The 22,391-nt window shown below is 46.6% G+C and overlaps 1 protein-coding gene across 3 annotated transcripts in view; it reads left to right on the top strand.

The window, feature by feature from the left end:
- The window catches only part of MSI2 (musashi RNA-binding protein 2), a 435,331-nt gene that overhangs the window by 129,509 nt on the left and 283,431 nt on the right, over positions 1-22,391 (top strand). For all 3 annotated transcript variants that reach the window (XM_011953723.1, XM_011953722.1, XM_011953724.1), the window contains one exon: positions 18,580-18,672. In XM_011953723.1, coding sequence (XP_011809113.1) covers positions 18,580-18,672 — 93 coding nt within the window. The remainder of the gene's footprint in view (positions 1-18,579; positions 18,673-22,391) is intronic.

Below are 22,391 nucleotides of genomic sequence, written 5' to 3'. Positions count from 1 at the left end.
TTTGAACATGTTCATTTGCCCTGGATTCACTTTGGGACACAGAGAAGGTTTGGGGAAGAAAGGGCCTGTGAACAGCAGGCACAGGGTGGAGGACCAAGCAGGTTTATAAAACAGGATCTGTGGCCAGAGAGAGGAATGCTTCATTTCCCAGCAAGGACAGAGACCCAGAGACTTAATGGCTGGACAGGAAATGAGTTGTGCTGAGCCACAGATGCCACTTGGAGAAAAACTATACAAGATTGTCGTAGTTTGAGATGTGCCCTGAGTTTTAAGAATTCAGATTTTGCCTAGGAAGAGGAAGAGGGCCTTTGGCAAGGGCAAGAAAGGCCTCTTAAAAATACATAGCCCATCAGCCTGTTTTAAGGTGGCTGTCTGGAACTACTGACATTTACAATGATAATAGATATAAAAACCATTTCTAGGCTGGGTGCAGTGGCTCGTGCCTCTAATCCCAGCATTTTCGGAGGCCGAGGTGGGCGGATCACCTGAGGTCAGGAGTTCGAGACCAGCCTGGCCAATGTGGTGAAACCCTGTCTCTACTAAAAATACAAAAAAGAATTAGCGAGGCGTGGCAGTGCGTGCCTGTCATCCCAGCTACTTGGGAGGCTGAGGCAGGAGAATCGCTTGAACCCAGGAGGCGGAGGTTGCAGTGAGCCAAGATTGCATCACTGCACTCCAGCTTGGGCAACAGAGCAAGACTCCGTCTAAAAAAATAAAATAATAAAATAGGAATCATTTCTACCCAGAAAAAACTGACATTTTAGACTCCTACCTTTCTAAAGGCAGAGTTGACCATGACAAGCATATGGTGGTGTGTCTTGGGGGTGGTTATCATATGTATGGATAAATCTTTCAATGCCAGCTGCCATCAGCAGTGAGGTTTAACCCCAATGAATACTTACAACTAACCAGAGACTGCCAAGTCACTCCACGGCTTGGTGCACCCGTAGGCCTGTCTGGGAGAGTTGCTCACATGGCAGCTCAGAGTTTGCTGATAGCTGCACGTAGACTGCTGGCCCAGCAAGCACCCAGATCCATCATGGGAAGTGTGTGGCTGAGATCTGGATCCAGTGAAACTGGAAACTGACTCTTCATCCTACTAAACATCTTTGTGATATTGAACACCGTTGACCCTTCCTTTCTATTTGAAATGGTCTAACTTCTGTGTTATAGTTATTGTTGCTGTGGAACAAATTACCTTCAAATTTAGCAGCTTTGGGTAACCATTTTATTATGCTCTTGGAGTCTCAGGTCAGAAATTTGGATGGGACATAGCAGGGGCAGCTGGTTTCTTTTTCACCCTGTGTAGGACCTCAGGTGGGAAGACTTGAAATCAAGGGGAGACATGATAGCAAGGGGCTGGAATTATCTGAAGTCTTGTTCACTCATATGTCTGGCTCCTGAACTGGGATGATTCAAAGAATGGAGCTCCTACATGTGGTCTGTCTATGTGGCTGGGCTTCCTTACAATATGGTGGCTTCAGAGGAGTGAGACTTCTTACTTGGTCGCTCAGGGTTCCGAGTGTAAGTATTCAGTGAACAAGCTGGAAGCTGCAGCACCTTTTTATGACTCAGCATTGAAATTCATGTTCATCCCTTCTGCTGTCCTCTGTTGGTTGAAGTAGTCAGAAGCTCCCTCAGACTCAAGGGGAGGGACAGAGACCAAGGAACGATGTGCCACAATTGGCAAAGCAGTTTTTCTTGCTCCTCCCCTAGTTCAGTGGGTGGTGCTTTGGGTTTCCAAAAGATGCTGGCTTACTCCTGAAACTGTTCTTGTCCTTGCTTTTACTCTACCCCATCATCTCATCCACTCCCATGATTTCAGTGGTCACTAGACGTCGGTGAATTTAGTCTGATCTTTCTCTTGAGTTCCAGAGCAGATACACAGATTGTCCTATAGACACTGAAAATTTAACATACTCCAAGTGAACACATTTATCTGTCCTCTGCAAGCCTGCTGCTTCTGCATCCCCTATCTCAATTGGTGACACCACCATCAGCCACCCAGTAAACTCAAGACCCCTCCCTCTCCCTCCTTTCTGCCTTTGGCCATTTACCCAATCCTGATAATTTTGTCTCCTACACTCTTTTAAATCTTTTCCCTCTTTGTTATGCAAATGATTCTTGCTTTAGTTCAGGGTCCCTTCATCTTGAACTATTATGATAAGCTCCTAACTGTCCTTATAGGCTCTATTTTCAACCTCTCAGATCCATCCTCTACAGAATAACCTATCTAAAACCCAAAGCTGGTCATGTTATTCCCCAGCTTAAAATGGTTACCCTTTGTCTACAGGATGAAGTCCAGTCTTCTTTGTTGTGGTCTGCAAGACTCCTTGTGATATAACCCCTTTTCATGTCTCCATCCTCATCTCCCCTCAGACCCTCGTTTTCACTTGATTTCTAGCAATCTAAAAGTTTAGTGCCTGAAACAAACAATGATATTCTATGCTGCTATGATTCTGTCTGCCCTTCTCTCTTGTCTTCCTGAAAAGCTCCTGCTCATTTGAGACCAGCCTGGCCAACATGGTGAAACCCCATCTCTACTAAAAATACAAAAAATCAGTCCTGGTGGCACACACCTGTAATCCCAGCTACTCGGGAGGCTGAGGCAGGACAATCACTTGAACCCAGGAGTTGGAGGCTGCAGTGAGCTGAGATAGTGTCATTGCACCCCACCCTGAGCAACAAGAGCAGAACTCTGTCTCAAAAAACAAAAAACAAATAAACAGAAAACTCCTGCTGCTCATCATTTCAAACCCTAGCCAAGCATCTCCTCTTTCAAACCTGCCCTGACTCTGCTGACGGAGTTCATCATATTTCCCTGACTGGCCTGACTTCTGTGTTATAGTTATCGTTGCTGTGGAACAAAGTACGCTCAAATTTAGCCGCTTCGGGTAACCATTTTATTATGCCTGTCTCTTTTGCACACCCATGCCGTGGTATGTGTTAGGCCTCTGGGAGATCTTCAAGGCATAGAACAAAATCATGCAGTTTGGGATCCCAGTACCTGTTAGGTGCTCATTAATGGTTGATGTCGATTGGAATCAATCAGGGGTAGGTAGTATAGGCAATGGAAATTGTCTTAGAATCTATGAATGCCGGTGGCTTCTGGCCCTTCCCTATTTTACTTGCCCTTTTGACTGATTTCTTGTTAAAACTCACCAATGGTCTTTTTTATATATAAAGATGCCCCTACCGAATCACCAGCTGTGTGTGTCCAAGTAGCCTGGAAGGGTTTGTCTGACTTCATCTAACTTCATCTTCTGATGTTCTAACTTCATCTTCTAACATCATCTTCTGATTGTGGCGCTTTCTGCTTGGGTCCTCAGTGGCTGCTGAAGAGAACTTTGGCCAGCTGTTCTTCATAGGAACAAAGGCTTTTATCTTCTTAGTGCTTGTGCCCAGCTTAGCAGCAAGGAGTGTTTGGGATTACCTGAGGGGAAAGAGAGAAAACAAGTAGGGTGTCCAGGAACCTAGGTATCTACAGAGTAATTCAGAGCAGGGAACATTCATCCTGCATTTGTCCAACCCATATTTATTGAATGCCTACCATATGCTAGGCATTCTTTTAGGCACTAGGAATGCAGGGGTGCACCAAACAGATGCAAGTCCTTAACTTCCATTCTAGAGGGTGTATTGACCATGACCCTTCTGAAGCTTCCATTCTGGAGGGTTCATTGACCATGGTCCTCCCTTCTGAAGCTTTCATGCTGGAGGGGACATTGACCACAGCCCTCCCTTCTGAAACTTCTGTTCTGGAGGGGACATTGACCATGGCCCTCCCTTCTGAAGCTTCCATTCTGGAGGGGATATTGACCACGGCCCTCCCTTCTGAAGCTTCCATTCTGGAGGGGATATTGACCACGGCCCTCCCTTCTGAAGCTTCCATTCTGGAGGGGACATTGACCACGGCCCTCCCTTCTGAAGCTTCCATTCTGGAGGGGACATTGACCACAGCCCTCCCTTCTGAAGCTTCCATGCTGGAGGGTGCATTGACCACAGCCCTCCCTTCTGAAGCTTCCATGCTGGAGGGTGCATTGACCACAGCCCTCCCTTCTGAAGCTTCCATGCTGGAGAGTGCATTGACCACAGCCCTCCCTTATGAAGCACACTTTCTGAGGGGCGTCCTGATGGCAGCTGATTTGACTATGAGTCCCTAGCCCAGGACCTTGTATGTAGCAGACACTCAACAAATGTTTGTGGAGGGAATGATTAAGTGTTGTTGGACAAATGAAGTTTAACAGTACAGATTTTTCTTCCTAGAGGGAAGGGAACCAGATTTTGTTAAGTGCTTGCCAGGTGCAGGGCAATTTCCACTTAGAAGACCCTGAGCTTCCAGGCAGAAGTGCCCTTCATAGAGAGCCACATGGCATTTGCTGGGCCATGTGTCTGATTTGACAGCTCTCCAGGGTGGACTACAAAATGAGCCCTCCATGTTCTGGCCGACAGCTACAGGTCCCCAGTTGCCTCTTTGCCTCAATAAACAGCCAGCCCAGACCAGTTAGCTGGGTTGGGCGCATTGGGGAATGTATCTTTTCCTTTTTTCTTTTTCATTGTTTGGTTGGCCTAGTGCAAGCGTTTTAAATAGAACAGACATCACGGCTATGAAACATCTGTAACACTACACATTTAGTAAAGTTCCTGGCGGACTGAGTTCTGTTTGATTGGTGATATTTTTGCTGCGACTGTTGTTTCCTTTTCTCTTCTGTTTATCCCTCTGGAAAATAAGTTTTCTTTTATGTGAGGATTTATAGAAATATGTTCCTGGCATGTGGAGAGCACGGATGGATTAGGATATTGGTGCAGTAGAGAAATATTACCTCCGAGGCATGGCCAGCTTTATCTCATAGAGAGTGATCTTCCTAATGTGCAACAGTCTGTTACTCTTTACAGGAGCTACCTAGGTTAAGACAGATAGAGACACTGCCTTGTGTTGAGATAACATATCATTTTTGCTGGAGCATCTCTAACCATTGGAAGTTGATGGGCTGGAGATGGATCGATTCAGGGTGGTGTCTGAGAAATCAAGGGTAGTAGAATTCATAATAATTAGTATTTAATTTACAGAGTGTGTGTCATGACTTTTCCAAGTGCTTTTCCTTCTATTGTTTAGCCTGTAAAGCAGGCAGGGAAGGTTTGATCCCCATTCACAGATGAACAGACAGAGGTGAAGTCACTAGTGGGGAAGGGAAGGTGGTGGGGAGGGGGAAGAGGGACTTAATTGCGTGCCTGTCATTCCAGTCCATTCCAAATAAGCATGTTTCATGTGTTTTCTCTTTTACTCCCATTTTGTAGAAGAAGGAACAAGTTTAGAGAAGCTTAGTCACTTGTAGTGATCACTTAGTGAAATGCATGACAGGATCACGTTGCCTGAGTTTGTCCTCTTTCCACTCTTTCAGCCTGCCTAGGGCACTGGGATTGGAACCTGGCTTTCTCATTCCAAAATCTTCAAATATGCTGCTCTTTTCAGCCTCTATGGCCGTCTTGGGTTTAGAAAAATCATCTTCCATCTTTAGAGGGTGAGATATTCAATAAAAGGCAGAGAGACTTGCTCACGATGATTTTGGCCTCTCTCTTTTACTACAAGCCCTTCTTTGGGTTTCCCCCTTTTCCCTCAAAGGAAGTTACTTGTGGAGGATGGAAGGGGCCAGATCAGCGTATCTGTGCTGGGGGGAATTTGACTTTTTTTCTTGATAGGTATAATTTATGACTTAACAGATGGCTGAGTGTGTTTCCGAAGACCACTGTGCCCAGGGTGCAATGTGCTTATCGCTTCCCCACCTGCCCCCACTTGCTCTCCTGCTTCTGGGGTGTTTCTGGAACAGTAGAATAGCTGGGCAAGAAGGGACCTGCTGGTGGGGGAGCTAATCCCAGCCTGCATGTGGGTTGCTTAGGACTGCTGTCCAGGTGTCTTGCTCCTGGTTCATGCCTTTTTCTCCACTTCCTTGTCAACATCTAAGTGTTAAGATCATCCAGGCTGCTCTTCTTTTTTCTTTTTTGGAGATTTCTTGCTTTGTCACCCAGGCTGGAGTGCAATGGCACCAACTTGGCTCACTGCAACCTCTGCCTCCTGGGTTCAAGCGATTCTCATGCCTTAGCCTCCCGAGTAGCTGGGATTACAGATGTGCACCACCATGCCTGGCTAATTTTTGTAATTTTAGTAGAGATGGGGTTTCGCCGTGTTGGCCAGGCTGGTCTCAAACTCCTGATCTCAAGTGATCCACCTGCCTCGGCCTCCCAGAGTGCTGAGATTACAGGTGTGAGCTACCGTGCCTGGCCCCTGCTCTTCTTCTTTTTTTTTTTTGATACGGAGTCTCACTCTGTCACCCAGGCTGGAGTGCAGTGGCGCGATCTCAGCTCACTGCAACCTCCGCCTCCCAGATTCAAGCAATTCTTCTGCCTCAGCCTCCCAAGTAGCTGGGACCATAGGCGTGCGCTACCACACCCGGCTGATTTTTGTATTTTTAGTAGAGACAGGGTTTCACCATATTGGCCAGGCTGGTCTCAAACTCCTGACCTTATGATCCACCCACCTCAGCCTCCCAAAGTGCTGGGATTACAGGCGTGAACCACCGTGGCCAGCCCCCTGCTCTTCTTTTCAATAGCTGGATTGAAAAATCACTCTCTTGTTTAAACCCCATAGAGATTCAGCCTTCCCACTGGGCCTGGCCTATCCTCCTTGCATCCCACAATGTCTTCTGCTGCAGTCTTTTGGGACCACTAACAGTCCTTCTGCCAGACAGGCTCCATAGGCCCTTCTCCCCTTTCTTCCTGGCTCTGCCTTGCTAACCTTTAAGCTGCAGGTCATGCCCAGCCCTGTGCTCTTACAGCTCTACCGTGCTAGAAATAACACAGGCTCTTACTTGAATGTAAGCATCTTTGGAGCAGAGATGAGGTCTCATGCAGTGCTTGGCACATAGTGGGTCCTCACAACAGGTTTGATGAGAGAGTGGATTAATGAACATGGCTTGCCACTGGAGACACTCTGCTGCCATTTCTTTTCTTACCATCTTGGTCTTTCTCAGGACTCGGCAAACCTTTCTTCAACACCTACTATGTGCCAGGTGCAGTAAAATAATTTGATGCTTACAGCAGCTCTGTGACATATAGGTATTGCCCCCACTTGACGCATAGTTTGCCCAAAATTACCCAGCTAGGACTCAAGCCCAGCTGTTTCTCATTCAAATCCCAGGCTCCTTCTCCTCTTCTGTGGCTCTTCACCCCTCGTGCTCAGGGAGGGTTTTAATGAAAAAGAATCTGAAGGCCGGGCATGGTAGTTCAATCCTGTAATCCCAGCTCTTTGGGAGGCTGAGGCAGGAGGATCACTTGAAGCCAGGAGCTGGAGACCAGCCTGGGTAACATAGCCAGACTCTATCTTTATGAAAAAAAAAAAAAAAGCCAGATGTGGTGGTGTGTGCTTGTAGTCTCTTCTACTCAGGAGGCTGAGATGGGAGGATTACTGGAGCTCAGGAGTTAAGGCTGCAGTGAGCTATAATCATGCCACTGGCCTCTGGCCTGGGCGACAGAGCGAGACCCTGTCTCAAAAAAGTTGGCTTTTGTTGAGGCCTCCATCCTTGCCATTTTTCCCGTTAGATGGCAGAAGCAGCTTCTTACAGAGCTCTGGCTGCATATTAGAATGTTCTGCGGCGTGTTTAAAAATACTTGATGCCCAGGCCTCGCCTTGAACCAATGAGATCCCTGAGGGTGGGGGCCCAGGTGTCAGTAAGTTTTAACGACCCCCACCCCTGCACCAAGGCCATGCGAATGCGCAGCCAGAATTGAAAACCTCTGCACTACAGGAGTGTCAGTGTGTGGATTAGGTAAAACTTGCTCATCAGAAACTGATTGCCATGTACATCTGAAATATGGTAATGAAGATAATCAAGGCTAAGGGTTGAGGCTGCCATTTGTTCTTTTCATGAAATCAACTGGAGGGTTTGGGGGATGGGGTTAACTTGGCTTTAGAACCTGCCTACCAGCAAAGTTTTTATGCATTCTCTCCTAAGAAGAGCAGGTCAGATAGTTGCTGCTGAGAACAGGCCTTGTACTGGCAGGTGACTCCCAGTTTACTGGAGGGATGGGCTCTGGAAATCCTCTCTTGGTCTGGCTTCCCTCTGAAGCTTGGTTTTCCTTAAGTTGTTGTGTATCGGAGGGTCTGTAGTCTTGGCCCTTCCTACTAACATGGTTTCTCAGCCTGTCTGTGGTATTTCCCAAATGTCATGGTGAAGGACTCAGAGGTTCCCCAAGATGATAGATCAGCGGGTGGCTGTTTACTTCTGTTTACAGGGAACTTTGAGATGCTCAACTTTTGTGTAGAAACCATTTTCCCTGGTTGCTATTGAGATAAACAGAAATGTTTTGGGAAAAGAGCAATTTGGGAGCTCTGAGCTTATCACCAAGGTTGTGTGTTCCTCAATCCTGCAGCCTGGACTTGGTATGGCTTCTTTTACCCTGAGCACAGCCGGTGTGAAGAGCCTCAGGCATTTCTCAGCCTGGAAATAGGTGCTGAGGAGATTCCAGCCAGGAGGAGACGCTGGGAGAAAGGTTTGCGCTGGAGGAAACAGAACCTTTGTGTGGATGGTGTTCTCAGGGTTACAATTTCACATTTGTTGTTTCAGCTTGTATTATTTCAGCCAGGGTCCTAGGCCTGTTCTATAGAACGGAGAAAGTGAGGCTCAGAACTGTTAAGAGACTTGACCCAACCTCATCTGAGAAACCAGGGTCAGTTATTTAGCATGTCTCAGTATACATAGATGTGCTTGAAAATGCAAACTTCCTATTATTGTTGTATTTGTATCATTTCTGTAGGCAGAATGACCTTGGGCCCGTGCTTTAGTCATGGGGCCCTGAGACCATCATGCCATCATTTCTAGGGCCCTGCCCCTCACCGTGAGTCATCTATGCATCTTCAGAAGAATTCCACCCTGGGTGGGCGACTCGGGCTCCCGCTGCTGGAGTGACAGGCACAGATGGAAAAGACCGAGTTCATACCAGCCCCGCCATCCCGTCTGGCTCTTTCTTTCCCACCTCTTTCTGAGGTTTATTAAGAATCTGCTTTGACTGCCTTTTGCATGCTGGGGCTTTAGAGGGGCCTCTTTTGTTATGCAGAAATGCACGACTTCCTCGCAGATTCAACAACAGTGAAGGTTTCTTACTTAATTTTGCTTAATACCACTGTTGTAAAAGATTATGGGTTTTAATTGCATCAGTGTATTGGTAATCATTCAAACACTTGAGAAAGTCTTTGGGGTCTTCCCTATAGTGAGTCTCAATCGCCCTGTGGTGAGCACTGGGGGGCACGGGTTCCCAGAGGGATGGAATGATGGAGAAACCGCCTGCGGACGCAGAGCAGCCTGGATGCCTGGGATCCGAATGACGGCTTGCCAGCCACCTCTCTCCGCAGCGGTTGATGCAGGGATCATGATCCTTAATTTCCTGTGCTTTCCAAGGCAGCCCTCATCTCTCTACCTTTGTCTGTTACCTCCCCCAGTCCCCAATAGGGCTCAGTGCTACTGTTTAGGATATTACTCTCTGATACTAATCTGTGGACAGGTCACCCCTGTGGCTGTGGCTTTTTCCCTAGGGCAAGAGGAAGTAGTATTTTTTAAATTAGCCTGGGAGGGAACCAGGTAGAGAGCTCTGAGATGAGGGTGGGGAACCTCAGCTCCCAGCGGAAGCATCCTGATCATTTCATTACAAGATCACATTCTCCTGTAGGTGAGTTTCTGTTGTTCTAATCAGAGGTAACGTCGTGCCCTATGTTGTATAATTGTGTGGAAATTATATTCCAGCTCCATATAGACAAGGACTATTTTTTTCCTTCCAATTTTAAGACTATTTAGAGGGAATGCCAAATTGTGCTTGAACCCTGGTGCTCTCTGGCTAATAGCTATGTACAGGGAGGGAGAGCTTGGAGAAACATTTGGGGTTATATTTGTAATTAGTTTCCTCTGAAGTTAAATTAATTTTAGCAATCAGCAACGTAAAATATTGTTATACCTTTTTCCGGTGGTCAACTGTGGGTGACCTGAGGCCTGTGGGATTAGATGAGGGATGAAGCGGTGGGAATGGTGGGAGGCACACTTTCTTGGACACATGGGTTTATTTTAAGTCATTTTTGCAATCAGACTCTTGGCTTAGGGATCTCTCTGGCCTGTCATTTTTTTGACAGCTTTATTTAGATATAATTCAAATACTATATAATTCATTCATTTAAAATGGTGCAATTCAATGGATTTTAGTATATTTACAGATATGTGCACCCATCACCACAGTCAATTTTAGAGTGTTTTTATTTCCTCAAAAAGAAACCACATACCCTTTAGCCAACACTCCCTTCCTCTCCCCCAGCTCTGTGCAACCACTAATTTACCTGTCTCTACAGATTTCCCTATTATGGACTTTCATAAGGATGGAATCAAATACAGGTTGAAGATCCCTAATCTGAAAATCCAAAATCCAGAATGCTTAAAATCTGAAACGTTTTGAGTGCTGTCATGGTGCTCACGGGAAATGCTCATTGGAGCGTTTCAGATTTTGGATTTTTGAATTAGAGATGCTGAACTATTGAGTATAATGCAAATATTCCAAAATCCACAAACATTTGAAATCTGAAACACTTCTGGTTCCAACCGTTTCAGATAAGGGATACCCAGCCTGTGATATGTGATGTTCTGTGTCTTGCTGCTTTCACTTGGCATAACGCTTTCGAGGTTCATCCGTGCTGCAGCATGTGTCAGTACCTCATTCCTTTTTACAGTTGAATAATATTCTATTTATGAATGTACCGCATTTTGTTTATCCATTTGTCTGTTGATGGATATTTGGGTTGTTCCATTTTTTGGCTATTGCTGCCATGAACACTTGTATAAAAGTTTTTGGGTGAACATAGGTTTTAATTTATCTTGGGCATATACTAAGGAGCAGAATTGCTGGATCATATGGTAATGCTATATTCATTTATTTATTTATTTTTTATTTTTGAGATGTAGTTTCACTCTTTTCACCCAGGCTGGAGTGCAATGGTGCAATCTTGGCTCGCTGTAACCTCCGCCTCCCGGGTTCAAGTGATTCTCCTGCCTCAGCCTCCTGAGTAGCTGGGATTACAGACATGCACCACCATGCCCAGCTAACGTTTGTAGTTTTAGTAGAGATGGGGTTTTGCCATGTTGGCCAGGCTGTTCTCAAACTCCTGACCTCAGGTGATCCACCTGCCTTGGCCTCCCAAAGTGCGGGGATTACAGCTGGGAGCCACCATGCCCAGCCTGGTAATGCTATGTTTAATCATTTGTGGAGCTGCCAGACTGTTCTCAAAGTAGCTGCACCATTTTAAATTTTCATCAGGAAGATCTGGCTTGTCATTTTTGCATCTTTGCTGCAAAATTAGAAAAGGTGAAGATATACCAGCTCCTCATAGTGCCCTCAATCCTCCCCTTTTTCCAATTGTGTTTTTCTCATGGAAAGAAAGAAGATGACACAGTAGCAAATGAAGGCGTTAGAGCAGTAGATAGGAAGGGCAAGCTTTGGATTCTCCATTTGTCACTCCATAGTCCTGTTTGATTTTGGATGCTTAACATTTCTGAGCCTTGGTTTCCTTATCTGTGGAAGAGTGGCTGGGACCTGTCGTAAGATTGACATGACTAAGTCAGGCACCTCATGGGAAAGGCATAGCTCAGGCCTGGCCCACAGATGATCTATAGTGAGGGCAGAGAATTCTAGGCATGGAAGCAGACACCAGGAAAAGGGCTTTTCCATAGGGGAAAAGCATATCTCAATAGCTCAGATTTTGTTAGGCAGGAGCCTGCCCTTGTATAAACCCTGGCCTTAGTTTCATCATGTGTTTTATCAGAGGAACTTGAGTCCTCGTGTCACTTTTGGGTTGCTTCTCCTTACAGGTGGCTTTGTCCTTCCCATTCCTCACCTCAAGACAGATGTCATTTGACCATTTAAGGCAGAGATGTACTCCCCGTGGCCTCTGCCGGTGACTTGCCTTGCTTGGGTGGGTGTGATGCCCTCCTCCTCCTTAATTGATAGAGTTTGCATGTGGACTCTGGCTCTGCTGTCACCAAAAAAAGGTGAGGTCAAGGCACTGGTGTCCTTGGGCTTATCCCAAATAGATCTCTGTATTAGTTTTGTGGGACAGCTGTAACAAATTACCACACACCGATTGGTTTAAGAACTAGAAGTAGGCCAGGCGCAGTGGCTTATGCCTGTAATCCCAGCACTTTGGGAGGTCGAGGCGGGAGGATCACGAGGTCAGGAGATCGAGACCATCCTGGCTAACACGCTGAAACCCCGTCTCTGCTAAAAATACAAAATATTAGGTGGGCGAGGTGGCGGGCGCCTGTAGTCCCAGCTGCTTGGGAGGCTGAGGCAGGAGAATGGCGTGAACCCGGTAGGCGGAGCTTGCAGTGAGCCGAGCTCGCGCCACTGCACTCCAGCCTGGGCCTGGGTGACAGGGGAAGAGTCCGCCTCAAAAAGAAAAGAAAAAAAAAAAAAGAAGAAGAAATAGAAATATAGTCTATTATAGTTCAGGAGTCCAGAAGTCTGAAATCAAGGTGTCAGCAGGACTGGTTCCCTGTGGGGGCTCTGTGGGAAAAACTGCCCCATACCTCTTTCCTGGCTTCCACTGGTGGCCAGCAATTCTTGGTTTGCAGACCCATCACTCAGGGCTCTGCCTTCATCTGCACATGGCCACCTTCTTTCTGTGTCTGTTTGTCCTCTTCTTGGAAGGACACCCGTTATTGGATTTAGGGCTTACCCTATGTCCAGGATGACTTCGTCTCAAGATTCTTAACTAATTACATCTGTAAAGACCCTGTTTCCACATAAGGTCACTTTCTGAAATTCTGGATGGACATGAATTTTGGACGGACTCTATTTGATCCACCCCAGTCTCTTTTCCACATGTGATCCTTGAAACACTTGGAGAAGATGCCCCAATACCTGACCTGGGTTCTGATTTTGCAAGCTAAGTCAGTTTGCCACTGGATTCAGATGTGATGGTGATAGTAGTTATGGTAGTGATGAAGGTGGCAGGAGGGTGGCCCCGAGGATGATGGTGGTGGAGTTGGTAGTGGTAAGAATGGTAGTATTGGCAGTTGTGAGGGTGAGGGAGGATGGGAAAAATATGGGGAGAAGCAGGGATTTTAGAGGGCAGGTCCCTTAAATGAAACACCTCGGGGAATGGAGCCTTGGAGTTTAGGAGTTCTGTGATCTCAGGCAGCCCTGCTTGAGGGTCTGCAATGCAAAGGTTGGACTTAATTCTCAAATGCAGTCTGATAGGAGAAGACTGCCATATTGGCAGATACATAGGATTTTTCATCCTGGGTTCTGAATGTTGTGAGCACTTTCGTTCTTCAATGTCCCTGGACAGGATGGGGTAACAGACAGAGCGCTTGTCTGAGCCTGGGAAAGCTGTCCTCCTAACTAGCTGCCTTGCCTTAACTAGCACACGAGTCATCTCACTGGGACTTGACTTTTCCATCTGCACAGTGGGGAGGATGAACTAGAAGGTTTGCAGCATCCTACCCACTGCTAGCATTTTAACACCTTTCCTGGGCTTTCTCCACCTTGGGGTTCCCACAGATGAGGCATCATCTGTAGACAAGCTTGTGTTCTTGGGGAGTGAAGATGGCTTACATTTTTTCATCATGGGAAATTTGAACTCTTTTAAGGAACATGATAATAGCCAGAGCTGATTTAATTTCTGTGGGCCTCTCTCATACTCATTTAAGGCTCTCCAGAGCCATTTCCTGCCTTTTCATGTATTTGTTCGGGTTAAGAAATATTTGTGTTTTTTTGGTGTTTGTTTTGTTTTTGTTTTCCTTGTGTGATAACGAATATCTTTAGGCCAGTGCTGTTGGAATTAAGTTTTCCCTTTAATCTCATTTTTAAAAGTAGTTTCTCTTTTCTAACCTCCCCTTACCCCACTCTGCCTTCAACACACACACAAAACACACACAGCACACACAACACACACACACACATACACCCCATTTGCTTTATCCTATTTTATAAAAATACAAACAGTGGCCCCGTTCCTAGTGACCATTTCTGATGGAAACACATTTTTTAAAAGGGAATTTTTTAAACATAAAAAGCCAGCTCTCTGTTTAGAGGCAGGGAGGTGGAGTGCTCTTTGCAGCTCTGGTTAGTACTGGCTTTGGCCAGTTCTTATGTGTAAACAGCAATTTTCCGAACTGGAATGGGTGCTGGGGTTTTCTTTATGGAGCCAAGGGGTATGTGGAGAGCAGCGGTGTTTAGTTAAATTACAGGTCTAGATGCAGAACTTTCCAGCAATGATTTGTGAGAGCCTGAACACTCCCCACTGCCCTTTGTGCACACAGGCAAGAGCGCGCACACGCACACGTGCACATCTCCTGCTTCCCAGAGTGACACCTTAAACCATAAAAGGAGGGGTGCCTGCTGGGAGAGGGGGCTGTCCCCACATGGTGCAAGGTTGTCGGGTAGGTATCTGGTGTCTCTAATGGTGGGAAGCACTCACATACTCAAATGTTATCTGCAACCTCTCCACTAGAAACTCTAAGCAGAGGAAATTTAAGATCAGTTTCCTAATGGATTTTGGACTGAGCTCCCTGAAACAGATGGGTGGCTCTCCATCTCGGTTCACTGTGGAGCTGAGTGGGGCCATCTGAGCATTTTGAGATGCAGTGGCTGCTTCCTTGTACCTGTATGGGTACTCTACCAGTGTTAAGGCTGCAGGCTAGGAAATAGCTACCTGAAGGGCTGATCATAGGAGGGAAACAGGTGGCTCTGTCTTCAGTGAGTAAAGAGGATTTTTTTTTTTTTTTTAATAACCCAAAAGGAATATAGAGCCCGGGGTCCTAGGAACCTTGTCCAGCTCACTGTATCCAGGGTTAAAGCTACGGGGATACTGAATGGTTCCTTAAGCAAATAGAGGCCAAGACTCAAGGAGTGGGACTGGAGTTGATCCAAACACACACCCATGCATGTGCATGTACATGTGCGTGCACCCTCACGTGTCCATAGAAACCTTGCATAGTATTGATGGGAATTAGAGGACCTCCATTTAGCCCCACTGAGAGTCAGGACACAACATCCCAGCCCCAGCCCCTTCCTGCCCTCCTCAGTAGCCATGGAGATGGCAAGGAGACCGAGAGAAGAATGTGTGAGTCTAGGGTCCTCTGCCTCCCATGTCCCTCACCAGAATGCAAATTGTGGAGCAGGCCACAGTCCATTTGGCAGTCATGCTGGCAGGATTCTCAAAGTAAATCACTTCCATTTCCCCCAGCACGCCCCTGGCGGGAGAGGTCACTGCACACAGCCCTGTCGCCCCTGCAGCTGTGCTCCCTTCTCCTAAAGCCGAGACACTGGTGAGCAGCTAACCAAGGGTTGCCCATGTTTCCACTGGCCTTTTCACGTTTGGAAGGTTTTGATTAAAACACTTTCTTTCAGTGTTTGCTGAGGAGGAGGATGTTTTAGTAACTTGGACGTTTTGGTGCATTGTCTAGGACCTGGAATTTCTCATCCTTCTTTTTTTAAAGTATTTTAAAGGCTTTTTGGGGACTGTGTAGATTTATAGCTGGATGGCTGCCTCCGTGTTTAGGGCTCTGCCTAGGCAGGTTTATGGCTATAAGGCAACGGTGGAGGGTGTATGAAGAGATATTTTCGTTTCACCAGTTACTGGGGAATGAACAATCTGTTGACTTCTGTTATTTGGAATGAAGACATGTTGTTTGTTGAATTCTCTGGGTCCACATGAACGTTTGGAATATAGACAGGACTGCTGTATACCCGCCCGACTCTCAACAGTGTGTAAATGAGACCGTGGGATTCAGGTTATAGTATGGCTCTCTAGAGTTTCTTCAAGTTGAGAACTCTACTAGTACATGTTGATAGATCACATTAGTGTTTCTTTACAGATATTTAATTACTTGGCTGGGGTAAGGGAAAAAAAGGAATGAAAAATCTACAATTAAACTATTGGGAATCTTTGCCCATCTAAAAGCATGTAGAGATGCAGGAAAGTGTTTTTGAAATTATAGTGGAAGACAATAGGGCAGTAAGAGATGCCCTTTCAAAGGCACATTTTTGTGTAATGTGTTCTTTCGCTGCGTGTTTAGTTCTGAGCTTGACAGATGAATCTAGTAACTGACTTTGGATTCAGTTACAGTGGCCATTTATTTAGCGACTACACAATGCCCTGCTAGACACTTAGGCGTATGTTACTTAATTTACTCCTAACAGGAACCTTGTATGGTAGGCTAATCATTATATCTTCGTTTTATACTGGATTACATTCCACATTCTATTAGAATGTAAGCTCCAGCACCTTGCACTTAATGTATCTGTTGAATGAATACATTAGGAAAGTTAGCTTAGTAAAATTTGGTGATTCATGAGTGTAGGGAGAGATTTAAATCTGGAAAGGGCTTGATGGAATTTTGCCATTCAAGTGACCTTGATTTACCAGGGAGACTTAAGGAATGGGTGAGAAGAGAGATGGACAATAATGAGTGAGCGTAACAGGCCTACTAGGTCATGAGAAGTACTTGGAGCTCAGTGCTGTGCACAGTTGTAGGATCTTCATAGAGTTTTTCACGTGCACTATCTCATCTAATCCCCCATTCATCTGAAAAGAGGTGAAAAAACAGTCAATCCCAGCTTTAAACACATGAGCAAGCCACTGCTTCGTTCTAATAGGTAGGAGGAAGTAGGGAGTAGGTGGTATACTGAGTTGTTAGAACAACGTCCTCTATGGAAGGTCTATGACAAGGATATTTAAGTTTGGAGTCAACCAGCAGGCTGTGGTGGCCTGTGTCTTCTGTGGGAGCTACTAAGCTAAAGCAAGAGCTCCCTGAAGTCTGCCAGCCTCTCTGCATCATGGCTATGATGCTCATGGATTCATTGGAATTGGGCATTAGGTGGGACCTTGGAGCCCTGGCCCAGCATCTCATGCTGCAGAAAACTCATACCTAGGAGGAAGCGAGTCCTGCCCAGGGTCACACCCAGAGTTAGACCCAGGAGCTGAATTTCCAGTACCCTACAGCACAGTCTGCCAGTAACCACTGTGCCCCCTGGTGTCACTCACCTCAGGCTCCTGTTGAGGTGGGTTGGTTCACTCATTCACTCAGCAGATGTGCCAGGAGCCTCCGTGATGACTGATCCAGGCAGCCATGGCTCCTGTGCTTCAGCATCCTACATCACGTCGAGTTGCAGTAGACACAGATGACATTGTGTGTTGATTATACGCCAAGAAACTGGTCAGACCCTCACCCATCAAATACTACAATTTTGTATTGTGACCATAAAACTAAAATGCCACATAGTCTAAACTCAGTTTAGAACTGAGTTTTATTTTCTTGATTTTGAACGAAATCAAGAAATTTATTTTCTTGATTTCGGCTCCTACGTGTAAGATTTTGTCTTCCCACTCTGAACAGTTAATGTCATTGTCCTTTTATTTTTTTTATTGTGACAGTAAAACTAAAATGGCACATAGCCTAAACTCAATCTTTAGAAAGAAATTTATTTTCTTGATTTTTGGCTCCTATATGTAAGATTTTGGTTCCCACTCTGAGCAGTTAATGTCATTGAGCTTCCTACTCCTTTGGCTTTGAAGCTGATGGGATTCGGAAATGTGGCCACATTTTTTTCACGCGTGCATCCGCAAAACACTCAGTGTTGGCTTCTATGTGCCTGATGCTGTGCCTGGCCTGGTGGAGGATTTGTAGAGGAGTCAAGAGCTTATTGTCTGGAGGAGGAAGTAACTTCATACAAGGTGGAGAGCAGTGAGTGCTAAGACAGGGATACAGAGGCACTGTTAGGGGATTTCAGAAAAGGGTGGACTAGCTCCTGGCTGGAATGATAAATAACTATTTTGAGTTTTGCAGAAATGTGCTGGATCCTGGAGGAAGGTTACAATTTGCCGTAGTTAGGTTTAGGAGTGGAGAGGCACCCCCAAGGAGAAGGACCTGCAGGAACAAAGGTGTAGGGATCTGGGGATTAGCTGGGCTTGACTGGGTGCAGGGTGAATCAAGGTGAATCACAGGAAATCAAGAGGAGGAATCCTGGACAGAGCTTGCAGGATGGTCCTCAGATTGCGAGGTCAGCGTCTGTGTTGCTTGCAGACGTATACCAGCACCTAACTCAAACAGCTCAGCGTAGACAGTCTGCGCATAGTTTTGAATCATGTGCATTTCTTGTTGACAGGTGTTGTGGATAGTTTCTGGGCAGCAGTTTTTATGCGTTTAGGTCTGTTTTATTCACATCTCTTAGCTTTAAAATAGCTTGACATGTGATTTTTCTGTTTTTGCTAGTCCATCAGAATGAAGTTGTGTGTTGTGGCCAATGAGGTTCTGAAGTCTCTGTGTCTGTATGAAACTCAGACTTTTAGGTTGCCATCTGAATGCCTGAGATATGCAGAGTGACTGTCTCTAGCATCCTTAGACATCTAAACGCCCGTGTCATGCAGCTTGAATATATCTAAAATTGCCTTCCTAGAGAAATGTGGAAAGTGGTTTCTTTCAGCAGCCTCTTGAGCACTGCTTTAGATAACCTGGTTCACCCATGCCTTTCTCTTGTCATTTCTTGCAGATGGTCACAAGAACAAAGAAAATATTTGTAGGCGGGTTATCTGCGAACACAGTAGTGGAAGATGTAAAGCAATATTTCGAGCAGTTTGGCAAGGTAAGCGCTGGATGGGGTTGGATGACACATGCCAGAAGTAGTCTCGTCAGTCCTAAGAAGAGGCTGCCGTGGCCCCCGCCCCTGCTACAGCTGTGTCCTCAAGAACCTTGTCCTTGAACCTGGCCATCACAATTTAAGTGAAATTCAGCAGAAGCTGAGATGGAAGAGTCTGGCTTGCATTTGGTGTGATGTCCCACGTGCTGGCAGGAGCAGACAGAGTGGCCTTTTAGAGCAGTTTTGCTGGCGTTTGCTGCCACGTGGGGCCTGGGCCGGGAGCTGGTGGTGATGGTGGCTGGGGAGGGATGTGGGGCTGTGACTTGCAGGGCAGGAGCTCCCACAGAAGCTGCTAGAGGCCTGCAGGTTGGTGCTGGGCTTCTCCCTTCTGTGCCTGTTTGGAAAATGCATTGAGAGCTGAGACTCCCTGGGGCCCTTTGCAGCTGAACCCTCCCCTGTCAAATGCCCAAGGAGACTCGGAAAAGATGCGAGGCCGGTACCTGTCAGCATTCTCTGACTTGAATGTCTGTGGAGACAGCAGTAAAATTATCCCCTGGGTGCTGCTTCTGGAACAGACTGGGACCAACCCAAGAGCCCCCCAGCAGCCAGGAAACGGAGTGTGAGAAGGTGTGTGTATGATAGAGTCAGACAGATAGGACAGGTCACCATGGGTGATGTGTTTAATTTGGCCTCTTTCTAGTGGGTGAAGGGAGATGATGCCTTGAGAGTGGGTTCTTGCTGAGGATGACACATTCCTTAGATGGCCCTGTTGCCTTAGTGGGGCTGACCCTTGTTGGCTTTTGTGTATACCACCCTCCTCTGGCTCCTGTGGAAACGGCAGGTTCAAGGAGGCTGCGTCCTGTGTCATTGAGTAATTGCGGACATTGCGTGGGAGCCCAGGTCTGGAACAGTCCCCTCCTGCACAGGTCTGGGTCTTCCCTGCCGAAGGGCTGATGTGGGAGAGAGCTGCTGAGGCGTACTGAGAAGACACAGTGTCCATGCTAAGCTCCGTCACTTGTTCCTCCCACGATGGCTGTCGTGTTTGCCATGGGTACAAAGGCACAGCCGCCCACTGGCCAGGCTGAAGGTTCTGTGCTGTTGGTTTGCCCAGGGTGATGGGCAGCTATGACCCTGTCCCCAGGTGTGACCTTTGTGAACTACTGTCTGGGATGAGGGCCATGACCTTTATTCAGCCTCAAAATGGAGATGTTCTTGTCTCTGGTATTAATTTCTGCCTGGATAGGAGACCGTGCAACAAAGAGAAAGCCAACCTCCTCCAGCCCAGCCTTGCATTCTGAGTGGCTCTGAGCTGCCCTTCCAGGTTGGTTTTGAAAAGGCCTCCCCCATGGCCCTTTCCGGTATTGTCCGCTGGGGATGGATTCATTCTGGCTGGGTCTAAAGAATAGCCAAGTGTGCTGATGACTATGTACGTTACAGCACTTCTCTCTCCCAGACTGATTTAAAGCAGTCAGGGGGATTTGTCCATCCCCCAGCCCCACCCTGCCTAGGGAGAGGGATTGGAAATAATTAAACGAGACAGGTCCGGCTTGCATAATGGAAAGCTCTGGAGGATGAGCCCTGTTTGGTATCTTTTTGCTTTTAAAACAAGTCCAGGGGTAGTGTTTGCAAACTTGAAGTGGGATTTCTTTTTCGAGCCATAACCTGCCTTGGAATCTCGTGGGCCTATTCGTGTCAGGAAAGTCGGTGCTGCCCAGATGGGCTTTTAGAGTATTCCAAACAGGCTTCTACTTGCCAACACGTAGCACATCTCTGCACGTCCCCAAGCCTTGGTTTCTTTCTCTCTCTCTCTTTCTTCCTTTCTCTATTTCTGCTTCTCTCTCTGTTGTTTTTCATTAACACTTGTCATTGTGACCCAGTATGCCTGCAGTAAGATACACTGCAAGCTTTGGCCATGCCCACAGTGGCTACCATTGCTGTCCTTAGAACAGTTGTCCTTTTGTCTGAGAAGCAGTCACAAACCATCTTCCCTGGCATGGCACTCGCCGGGTCTGAAGCTGCCCAGTTAATTTTGCAGTAATGTTTGTGGACTCTGGCGGGATGTGCAGACTTATCAAGTGTTTTATTAAAAGACCAAGGAGACTTTTGAAGGTGTCAAAGTCATAATGCTCTTCAATGCTCATATTTTAGTAGCTTTTTTTTTCATGCATAGGCTCTGTGCATTATTTGTGTCTGTCTTCAGAATAGCTTATTTCTCATTTGGCTGGTGGCTGGTATTACTGTATGTGTCCCCTTGGGCAGGACTCACCACCTCTCAGGATTCTGGCGTAACTTATTTGAATCCAGAATGATCAAAGTCAGGGAGTCTCTGCTGCTGGGCCTTGGGAGCAGTACAGTGAGTAAATCCAGTGGTTGTGAAAGGAGGTAACAAGTACATTGACAGACTGCCTCTCCCCTTCGGTACTTTATATTCTCGTTGCAGGAAACAGAATGAATATGCACACACACAGACACACACTTGCATGAAGTATATTCACACACATGTGCACACCCCTGTGGACACACATTTCTAAGTGTGTGAAATTGTTTTGGACTATCTTTAACCGACTGCAATTTAATGAGATGTAATTTTATTATTTATAGTGAGTGCAAAGTGTGGGATACTAGGCCAGGCCATTTATTCATATTATCTCATTTAATTTTTCTCTGGGGGGCTGGTAGTGGTATTCACCAGGTTGCAGACTGTTAAGTGGGGTCTTGGTGGAATTGTCTCTTGGACTCAAGGTCACAGCCCTCCAGGAGGTAGAGCTGGGTGTGGACTCCCCCTCCAGGCTTGTCTGATAACAGCATCTGAACTCTCCGCCCTGTTCCCACTGCTGATCAGCCCCCAAGATGGACTGAGGGTGAGCAGGAGGCAAAGGACAGGAAGATATTGTGCCCTTCCGTGTGCCCGGAGTGCTGGGGACCTGGACATTCATCACCTCTTTTTACCTGTGCAACAGATATTGGTATCATTCAGTCCATTTGGTGAAGGTAGACAGTCAGGGCCAGGGAGGCTGAGTGTCCGCAGAGGTCACCCAGGTAAGACAGTGTAAGAGCCAGAATTTACACCCTACTTCCTTTTCCTCCAAGTCTAGAACTTTCCTTTCACAGCCTCCATGCAAGGTGTACCACTCTCTTTTTAGGTCTCCTTGCCGTCATTCCTCTCCTCCCCATCCCACCGTGCCCGAGGTGGCAGCTGCTTCAACTGTTTATTTCAGGTGGCAATCAAGATGGGTAAGACTGTTATCAAGGGGCTGAGCTAAGGGAGTTTAAATATGTCATTACTGTAAGTGGAGTGGGTACAGAATGACACACCGGGAGCTTTAAATAACTTAAATTGGAGGCTTGTAAACTCTTTTGTGTTTTTCTTCCACCTTCCTCCCAGAAAATTCACCCCCTCTTCCCCCAGGTTAGAGACATCGTTACTTGTTTATATTTAAGATGAGGTCATGAAGCATGGCCACTGGCGTAAGGACTCTGCCAACTGAGGTTAACAGCTAACACGTTGGCAGAATCCACAAGTCACCATGAGCTACCCAGGGGTGAGGATGGCCACTCCCACCCCCAGGTAGATGTTCCGGTGTTGTCTGACCTTGGAGAAGGGTAAGGCAGCAGATACTCCAGGGCTTCATGCTGGGCCTGACAGTGGACTGACTTCCCTGGGACAGCTTGACAGGTTGTTCCTTTGCTGGCCTCAGTTTCTCTTCTCAGGAAAGGGGTTGGAA

Source organism: Colobus angolensis, unplaced genomic scaffold (genome assembly GCF_000951035.1).
Source record: "Colobus angolensis palliatus isolate OR3802 unplaced genomic scaffold, Cang.pa_1.0 Scaffold37, whole genome shotgun sequence".
NCBI lineage: Eukaryota > Metazoa > Chordata > Mammalia > Primates > Cercopithecidae > Colobus > Colobus angolensis.
The sequence above is the reverse complement of the archived record's forward strand: the minus strand, read 5'-3'. Positions and strand labels throughout refer to the sequence as shown.